This window comes from Hyposmocoma kahamanoa, unplaced genomic scaffold, assembly GCF_003589595.1.
Source record: "Hyposmocoma kahamanoa isolate Upper Pololo Valley unplaced genomic scaffold, ASM358959v1 202, whole genome shotgun sequence".
Lineage (NCBI taxonomy): Eukaryota > Metazoa > Arthropoda > Insecta > Lepidoptera > Cosmopterigidae > Hyposmocoma > Hyposmocoma kahamanoa.
The window spans coordinates 12931809-12941800 of NW_020653726.1; the positions used below are offsets into that span (position 1 = coordinate 12931809).

The following is a 9992-nucleotide window of genomic DNA, read 5'->3' on the forward strand; positions in this document are numbered from 1 at the left end:
TAGAGTTCTAGAATACGACCCTTACATCAAACCTGACACTTTGGATTTTTGACCGTTGCAATTTGCATAGAGATGAATGTATATATTATGTGTCAAGCTAGATGTGCTATTGACCCTGCCACGTCGTTACATTATTCAAAATTGTAAATAGTTAATCCTGACTCGCTTAACTATGATCAATCTCTTTCCGCCAGAACATTTAAATAATCTACGTTTTGTTTATTAATTTTAAAAACTCTAGTTGGTGACATCTAGGAACGCGAGGTATGTTTTAAAATAAATATGCGATGATTTAAGTCGATAGTCGATGCGATAATTGAAGCTTCCATACTCAGTATCCCGTTGTTTGTAGGAGGTTATATAGCTCCACTCACCAGTATGACTGTCAGCTGATTTTTTATCTATGGTTATAATTGACTTATGTCATCTTTCGCTGTCGGGTTCTGGCATTTAATTTGTTAAATCCACTTTAATCTCATAATTTACTTTGTGAAACTCGCCGTAAATATCTAAAAAAATGGCTCCTAAAGCTGGTGGTGACGCTGCAAAAGTTAATTCAGCTGTTTACAAAGATAAAAGCAAACCTACTGACATTCGTTTAAGCAACATTAATGCCGCAAAAGGTACAAAAACATCTGCTTAAATTTCAGTTTTTATTTATGTTATTTGCATTATAAAATTAATTCTTATACTTCTTCTTAACTCTCCTTTAGTTAAAAAAACCTTTGGACTATATTTAAAGTTAATTTTCATTGGTTATTGATTATTTTCTGTTTTTGTTTTGATATATTTCTGGTTTCTTTTGTGTACTGTACATTTTGAGACGCCAAGCGCTCGTTTTTCAACATACTAATAATTTTAGCAATAAATTTGTCTGTATTATTTTACCAGAATAATGGTAATATAAATAGCTTTCAAAGTTATTTCTCACATGTATTAGTCATACTTAAATCTCAGTGTCCATATTTGTTCCAGCTGTATCAGATGCAATTCGTACCAGTTTGGGACCCAGAGGAATGGACAAAATGGTGAAAATTATTTATTATAAACTTCATAATTGCCTACAGTTTTAATATAGTTTATTACACAAATTTTGAAACATATTTATGACTATTTGATGGACTTAGTGCTTTAGCAGTTATCACCGTGAACATTGTGGTTTGAATACAGGAAGAACATATACAAGGATCAACAAAAAGAATTGTGAAAGACTACATTACCATTGCACGATTTGTGGGGCTACCCTCTGTGCAGTTTCAAAGATCATGTTTTTGCACCAAAGAGCGAGGTAAATCCCGGCCCCTGAGCCCCTAGTGGAGTAAAACTCCCAATGTGAGCAGGAATTACGGACCCCCACTTCCTGTGTTATATGAGAAACTAAATTTAACCAAAAACCAGGCAAAACACAAAATCCTAATTGACGCTGTCTATGAACTTCTTAAATTATAATATAATTTCGGAAATGCAAATCCAAAATGCAAACAATTTATTATAATAACCTAACCTACCTTATTGTGGGATGCAACTAAGATTTAACCTATGTAAAATACATATGTTTTAAAAATTATTGTTCAAAAATAAAAGCATACATACTAAATATAGTAAATTTCAATCTTAGGGTCGTATTCTAGAACTCTACTCAATGCTCAAGTCAGGATTGCACTGGAAATACGACCCTAATGGCAGGGACTTGAGTATGATTTTGAGTGCTTTAAACCATACTCAAATCCTGACTTGAGCTTGTAGAGTTCTAGAATGCGACCCTTAAATGTACAATTACTTATTAATATAAGCTTTTTAATTCAATATTGTGAAAAATTTTATGCATTACTGCAACAACCAAATGCCGTGCTTTCCTAACCTACAAAACCTGTTTCTTATCATTTATTTTTGAATATTTCAATAATTTTTATTATCAAAACTACGAGTTTCCTAAAGCTAATATTTTAGGATTAGACTGCTAACTATTTAGTCTATTCACCATATTAATTTCAACTCTCAAATTGTGCAATGGTTAATATACAGTTGAATCAAAAATTGTTTCCACTCTGGGTGTTCTGGGGCGACCCCCAGAATAAATTTTGTTACCTAATTTGAAAGCAATAATAATAATTTGTTATCATTATGAAATAGCTTAAATGGATACTGGTTACAGGTCTTCACATGGCATATAATAAGCAATATGATCTAGAGGATTTGGTGATAAAACCTGTTACCTGTGTAGCTTCTAATTAAAAAAACTTAGTGTATTCAATACATTTCCCAAAAAAATTGCAACTTATTAGTTGTACCACCACACCTTCAATCAGTTCCCTGTAGTCTATTGCTTATAATATTCTATATAATGGGTTGGTCAAGAAGCCCATGTGGTTTTTGCCACTACCTAACTTTAAACAAAATAGAAGTATTTCTTTCAAAATGTTATATTGTCGTAGGTATAGGTAAAGTTAAGTTTATAATTCTTGAAAATACCCAGAACTGGTCAACTATATTGGCGCGTATTTCGTTGTGATAATGCCAAACCACACATCTTTACAAAACTGTCATATGCTATTGTAATTAAGAATGTGCCACACCTTTTTTACAGACAGATTTATTTTAGATTTATTATTTTCAGATCCAAGCAGCCAACGGGGAGGTCACTATAACCAATGATGGTGCTACAATTTTGAAACAAATGAATGTCATTCACCCTGCTGCAAAGATGGTAATTTCAAACAATGTTTATTCTGCAACAATGAAATATTGAAATCTGGGGTAAAATTGTATTTAATATAAATCAGTCAACAGTATTATTGTACTTACATTTTTATTGACATATTTGCAAGTGTCAATTGAGAATAAAAATGGAAAAGTTTCCCTAAAATGGATTAGTCACCCTACATAAGTATTTTTGCCAAATCCTAATTAATGTCTGCATATTGTAAAACAAGATGGTCTAAAAAGCTTTTGGAAGGTCAGTAGACTTACCATGTCTATATTTAAGAAAAATAGAACTTGTCTGTTTGATTCTGATGGATATGAATAAGCCATTTTGAAGTACAGATTTTTGGATACAATGTCAGCTACATGTACTACACAAAAAAACATGAAAAAAATTCCATTATTGAAGCAGTATGCTGTGATTGCAAACGAGGGCGAACCATCGAGTATATAACCAGAAAAAGAAGGAAAATGTCATTTAATTTCTTTGAAAACTATTCTGCCTTGTCATTACGGTGGCGACTGTGCTCCGATTTGCCAACCCGAATTCGAAACACTTGACGTGTGTCGTCAATTGTTTCACTTCAAATTGACTAGCTTAACTTGAGCTTTGCTTTAATGGACGAAAATTACATATTTAATATTTAATTGCCAATGAAATGTAATTCCGTTTGTTCCCACACCACCAAATGAACAGCCCCCCTTAGTTAGAGATTATCTTTATTACAATAAATACAGACTATTTTTTGAATATATGGAGACATACACACAGGTCAGTTGTTGGCGCTGTACTATTTCAGCTTTCTAATTTGTGCTTTCAGCGCAAATGAGAGTTGGTATTTAAAAGTGATATAATGCCCATTTACCTGATGAGTTACCAGTGATGGATGGCGCTTATTTCATCTCTACTTCTGGTTATCTACTCGATGGGGGAAACCCACAAACAATTAATGGAATATGGTCTCATTTAATAATAATAATCGTCATGTAGCTTACCACCAGACACATACATGACTTATTTCATCCTGTCACTTGATATTATAAAAAAAATTAAATTGTTTTAACCTAAATAAACATTGTTGCCAATAATTGGTGTCTTGTTTGGATGGCCAAGATATGTGTGTTGTCAAGTCTACAGAGTAACTAAGAAGTAAAAATATACATTACTTAGATATATTACATTATATATACACAAAAATATATTGTCACACCTCTTTCCTCATGGGGTAGGTAGAGCCCACGGTCCTCCACTTGCCACTATCCTGGTATATGTCTTTGTTTGTTCTTCTTTACATATAAATTATATAAACACTATTTTCAACATTTTGTAGCTGGTAGAGCTGTCAAGAGCTCAGGACATAGAGGCTGGTGATGGTACTACATCAGTAGTGGTGATAGCTGGCGCATTACTGGATGTTTCCGAAAAGCTGCTCCAAAAAGGCATCCACCCTACTGTCATCTCTGATGGGTTTCAGAAAGCCTTGCAACTGGCTTTACAGGTATTTATTCCTTTTGAGGTAAATGCTATTATTGATAGACTCTATCCATAATAAAATTTACCTCATGACATTTATTTCTTTTTACATAAGACAAAGGTTCTGAAGTTAATATTTGTTTATCTAGAAGATATGCACTGTGACCTTAAACATATACAGATTATTATTTAAATAATACAGAATCCAGCTAAGATTTCCATTACTGTCCACACAGTTAATGACACAAAAAATACTTTCTGTAAATTGATCAAACCTGGGCATGTCTCTTCTAGTACCTAGTGCTAAACGCGAGACCACCAATATCGTCGTTACTTAAGCTGTTCATCTAAATAAATCATAATTTCAGGTGATAGAAAATATGTCCACCCCTGTCGACTTGAACAATGAAGAAGCTTTATTGCAAGCAGCTGCCACTTCCTTGAACTCCAAGGTAGTATCACAGCACTCCACTATTCTGGCTCCCATTGCAGTGCAGGCCATCAGATCAGGTTAGTAATTTTACCTTAGTATTTACTTTTTTAAAGTATCTCTGTTAATGAGTAATATACAAATACTTGTTTGATATATAAATAGTTCCTGTAAGCGTAACTTAAACCTCTGGATACAGTGCAGTAGAACTCCAATTTGAACTTGGATGGACTTTCATTGCCCCATTGTTGAGATACTTACACTTGATATTTATAGTGGATCTATCTGACGGCGAAGGTACAACGGCGTCATTTCCACAGTAGGTATTTAACAGTAAATAAAGACAATGCCTGAAATTTTTAACAGTAATGGAACCAATCCCTGGCGGAATCGGCGCACGCGTCGACCTGCGTGATGTGAAAGTGATCGAGCGCGTGGGTGGCACCGTGGAAGACACGGAGCTAGTCCAGGGGCTAGTGATCCCGAACCGTGCCTCCAATGTAAACGGCCCACATCGCATTGAGAAGGCCAAAGTTGGCCTCATTCAATTCTGTATTTCACCGCCTAAAACTGACGTGAGTATCTTAAATAGAAAATAACAAATCTCTTAGTTTCTGTACGAGTATTAATTTTTCTTTTTTTTTTAAGAATACTGCATAGCGTACAATGTCTATTCCCTATATAGTAGCGCAACGCCTTTAATGCTCGGCGCCGCCGTCGCCCGTGTATTCACTACGCTGTCATACACAGGTATGCAAGGGTTGTCACAAACTGGAAAAAAAATGTGATTATTATAATTATTTATACAAAGATCTTAGAACACTTAGAAAAAATCCTTCAATCCGGCCGGATTTGTAGACTAGTGGTGTAATTCCACATAAAATAATTGAATATCATGTTAATAAAAAATTTAATTGAATGTGTTTATATTTAACATAATCATTTATTAACAATAAATATTACGTATCAATACACGTCAACCCATAGCGTTCGATTCGATCTGGCAAACTAAGCGTGCTTGTAGGAAGCGGCCCGCGCCACATGGTTCCCCTCTGATGCGGAACTTTATATGTATGATTTGTAAAAATGTGATCATAACGTCATACATATGCTGTTATTTGTAACATAACTAATCGTGCAGCTGTAAAATTTGAAAGTTGCCCTTTGTAAAGAACTACATTTTTCTACTGACAACGTGAGCAATTAGCGCCTTTGTTGCTTGTTTTGAATTAACTTGGTGTCATTATAAATCGAGTTTTGATATCTATTGCTTGATAGCGGTACAAAATAACGTTGTTTTTGTTATCTTATTTCAGATGGACCACAATGTCATTGTATCTGATTACGCAGCGATGGATCGCGTGTTGAAAGAGGAGCGCCAGTACATCCTGAACATTGTGAAGCAAATTAAGAAGGCTGGATGCAATGTATTGTTGATCCAAAAATCAATATTGAGGTATGTATCCTTCTTTATGTATATTTAGATATGAAAAAGCAACTTTACAAACTGGACCCCATAGTATTCATAAAAATTTAAAGCCGCCTGTTGCGTGTTAACTTATTATTTTCATATTAAGTTACTGTTCCGTGTTACCATTGTAATTTTATGAGCAATAAAAAATATTTCATTCATTTAACCTGTTATTACTTAAATTTAAAATTTTTATTTAATGTAAAAATGTAAGTGTTCGACCTTTGTATTAATACTCGTAATTATAACAAGCTAGTGGAGTAATTTCACAAAAATAATTGAATATCATGATGGTCAAACATTATGACATTGAATAAACTTAAAAATTACAATTATTAACAGCGACACCTTTAGTCAGCTGCTGGTAGCTGTAAAGGATTTCTCACAGATGGCGCTGTGGCAAAAAAGTCGTTAAAAACAAAAAACAAAGATCTGCAACAAGCACATAGCAAAATTCCTAACGTCCACTAGTTCATTCCATGGTTTAGCTGGCATGTTGTCTGGCACAGTTTGCTGGAATACGTTGGTGCGAATCCAGCCGGATCGAAGGTTTTTTTTAAGTTGTCTTATCTTTGTATTAATAATTAATGTAAAAAATTACTATTTAAAATTTTAATTTATCACGGAAGTAATTGATAGATATATCGGCAGACGAAGAGCAAAAATAAACCGGCTGTTCTTGACAATCTTCGCGAAGTTACGAACTTATCTGAAGGCCAACATATACTCTTTTAAATGTTGTAAATGTGCGAAAATAAGTTCTAATTCTTGTGATGAAGAAATCAAAATAAGTCGAATTCTATTGTATGTCGAAAAAAACGAATACGTTAAGCAGATGTTATTTAGGTATTTCTTTTTTAAACGATTGTAGGTGTTATAATAGGCAGGTTATTATTAGGTAGTCAAGAAATGGTAGTGCAGTGCACAGGCGCACTTAAGGGGTAGCCGCCACTGAGTATGTATATAATACTCTAAGGTCTAAGGTCTTTTTCCTTTTGTAATGTTATTTTTTAATTTTATCATATTTTTCAGAGATGCTTTGAGTGATCTGGCAATCCATTTCCTGGACAAAATCAAATGCATGGTAATTAAGGACATTGAGCGTGAAGACATCGAGTTCGTCTGCAAGACGCTAGGCTGCCGTCCTATCGCCTCACTGGACCATTTCACGGCTGAGAACTTAGTCAATGTTGAAATGGTTGAAGAGATCAATGAACCCACTGGAAAATATGTCAAGGTATGCTATATTAGCTGTATGATCTGGGGTACAGGTAGCTAGTAGATAAATTTATTCATCAGTATTTTCTTTTAATTGCAATGAAAGTTTGTACCTCCTTCAGTAAATTGTTAACCCTAATTTTAGTTTTTTTGAAAGTTCAATTTTAAGATGACAAACAAAAGTTAGTGTAGTGCTAAGTTGGTGTAGAAACCATACCTAAAATTTTATATATTTATTTTATACTCACGCCCTTAGATTCTCATTGGGGTAGGCAGAGACTATCGATCATCACTTAGCACGATCATTACAAACCTCTCTTGCTTCACTTACATTCATCAATCTTTTCATACATGCTTTCTTATTCTTCTCACTATGCACTCCTGCCTTTTTAAGAATGAATTAGATCAAAAAACGTTCTTCGTGGCTGTCCTCTTCCAGTGATTCCTTCCATGTTAGCTAACACATATTTCTTTCGTTAATCTACATTCATTCCTCCTTCCTTTTCTATTTTCGTCACTCGAAAGAGGTTTCAAACCACTTTGTTCATGGCTCACACTATTTTCACTCTGTCACACAGCCGCACATCGTACCTAAAAACAATGTAAAATGTCCAGATGACCGGTGCTGCCAATAGTGGTCGCACAGTGTCAGTCCTTGTTCGTGGCACAAGCCAGGCTGTGGTAGCTGAAGCAGCCCGTTCACTGCATGACGCGCTCTGTGCCGTACGCTGTGTTGCTCGACGACCTGCACTCTTGCCAGGAGGAGGCGCACCAGAGGTAAGATTATAAATTCTTTTTTGCACTAAGAAAACACATTAACAACACATGTAACAAAGGACATACACAAAGGTGAACTTATCTTTAAAAGAGATCTCCACCACCCAACCCTAGCTGTAGTGAAGAATAAAGTCTGCGGGATAATTATTGTACAAAAAATTGATTAAAATTCAAATATAAATGAATCATAAACACATAACTAAATACATAATTAAAACACAAATAAATTCATAAACACAATATAATGTACAGTCTTTTTTCAATGGGATAGTATGTCGAAATCCGAAACCATAGAAGATACAAGGAAACTGTCCTAAGAACCATTGAGCCTTTTTTTGTGAAAACAATTTTGGCGTAGTCAATTTTTTGGTTAAACGTGAGTTGTCCACAATTTTTTTTTATACTGATCATTTCATTGTATGGGACGAGAAAAAACGGGACAGCAGAAGTTGGTCAAATTTCATAAATATTCATGTCTAAATTCTTTGACAGGCAGCAGCCGCGGCGGCACTGACGCAAGCGGCCATCACAGCGCCGGGAGCGGATCATTACTGTCTCCGCGCTTACGCTGATGCTCTGGAAGTTATTCCGTCGACACTCGCAGAGAACGCCGGTGAGTAACATTAAATAAAATCTTGTTAACGAAAAATATATTCAAAAGTGCTCATTACCGATATCCTTTAAAATCTTAACCATAATATAATATGACTAGTGTAACTCCATACGAACGTAGCAGCGCGGTTTATATGTATGCATATACATATAAACCGCGCGACGCAATTCATTATAGAGTTGAAACGTTTGCTCGGTGTTTAAAAAATTAACATCAAATTAGGGTCGTTTGAACAAGAGTGCCACACTTTCAGAATGTGACAACACTACGCGCCTAGTGTAGACACTGACACGAACAGGCACAGATGTTGCTCATCTTATTATACTATGTCTTGTCTAACTTTCTTATATATTAATCTGCTGAACGAGAGCACACATGTCTCCCGGGAAGTGTGGCTACAGAGTAAGGATCTTGAAAATTCAAAGGCCCTGATAGCTGCCTACAGTGCCAAACACTAACGAACTGTGCTCACGAGAAGACTAGTGAGCTTCTCTACAGGACATTGTGGCTTGAACAATGAGAATAGAGTGTAAATTATGCTACGAGGCGGATGAAACTCCTGTTCATCTTCTCATCCACTGTTGCCGCCTGATGGGCGTACGAAATCCCATACTGGGAAGGCGAATACCACAACCAGAGGATATAAAAACTGTCGGAGCCAGGAAAGTCCTTCAGTTCTTCAATGGTGTCGGCCTTAATCACAATAGATTAGTCGATGGTCGCAGGATGAAGGGCTGCATATGCCCCGGATGAAGTCACCCTAATTGTACGTGCGGCGCACTTTAAGTTTCCGGAATAAATAAGAAAAAAATACTATAAATTGTAAGAAATGAACTTATTGTTTCTCAAAATATTCTCCATTAGCGTTAATGAACTTTTTCATACGAATTAACCAATTTTGAAAACATTTATGACACTCCTCCGTGACAATCTCTGAAACATATTTTTCATACTTCTCGACAGCCTCTTCAGGTGATGAAAATCGTTGATCGCGTTACTAGATCTTAATTTTTGGAAATAAATAAAAGTCACAAGGTGCCAGGTCTGGACTGTACGCGGGATGGCTCATAAGGTAAACTTTGTTCACCTTCAAAAATTCATTTGTCTGTGTGGCCGTGTGAGAACTGGCATTACCGTGGTGCAAGATGATACGGCGTTTCCGGTTATTTTTACGGAGTTTGTCAATAACGTCCGGAAAACAAATGGTCACACGACCAATCACTATTCACGGTACAACAATTCTCCAACGCAACAGTAGCCACGTGTCCAGTTAAAACTGGAAAAAAAGAAGCAATCATCCGCTTAG

General features: G+C 35.6%; 1 protein-coding gene across 1 annotated transcript in view; it reads left to right on the top strand.

The window, feature by feature from the left end:
* Window positions 1-473: 473 nt before the first annotated feature.
* The window catches only part of LOC113226951 (T-complex protein 1 subunit delta), an 11486-nt gene continuing 1967 nt past the window's right edge, over window positions 474-9992 (top strand). The window contains exons 1-10 of the mRNA XM_026459768.1: window positions 474-623; window positions 976-1028; window positions 2618-2707; window positions 4035-4202; window positions 4546-4687; window positions 4974-5182; window positions 5924-6063; window positions 7111-7315; window positions 7912-8073; window positions 8566-8686. Coding sequence (XP_026315553.1) covers window positions 518-623; window positions 976-1028; window positions 2618-2707; window positions 4035-4202; window positions 4546-4687; window positions 4974-5182; window positions 5924-6063; window positions 7111-7315; window positions 7912-8073; window positions 8566-8686 — 1396 coding nt within the window. The 5' untranslated portion in view covers window positions 474-517. The remainder of the gene's footprint in view (window positions 624-975; window positions 1029-2617; window positions 2708-4034; window positions 4203-4545; window positions 4688-4973; window positions 5183-5923; window positions 6064-7110; window positions 7316-7911; window positions 8074-8565; window positions 8687-9992) is intronic.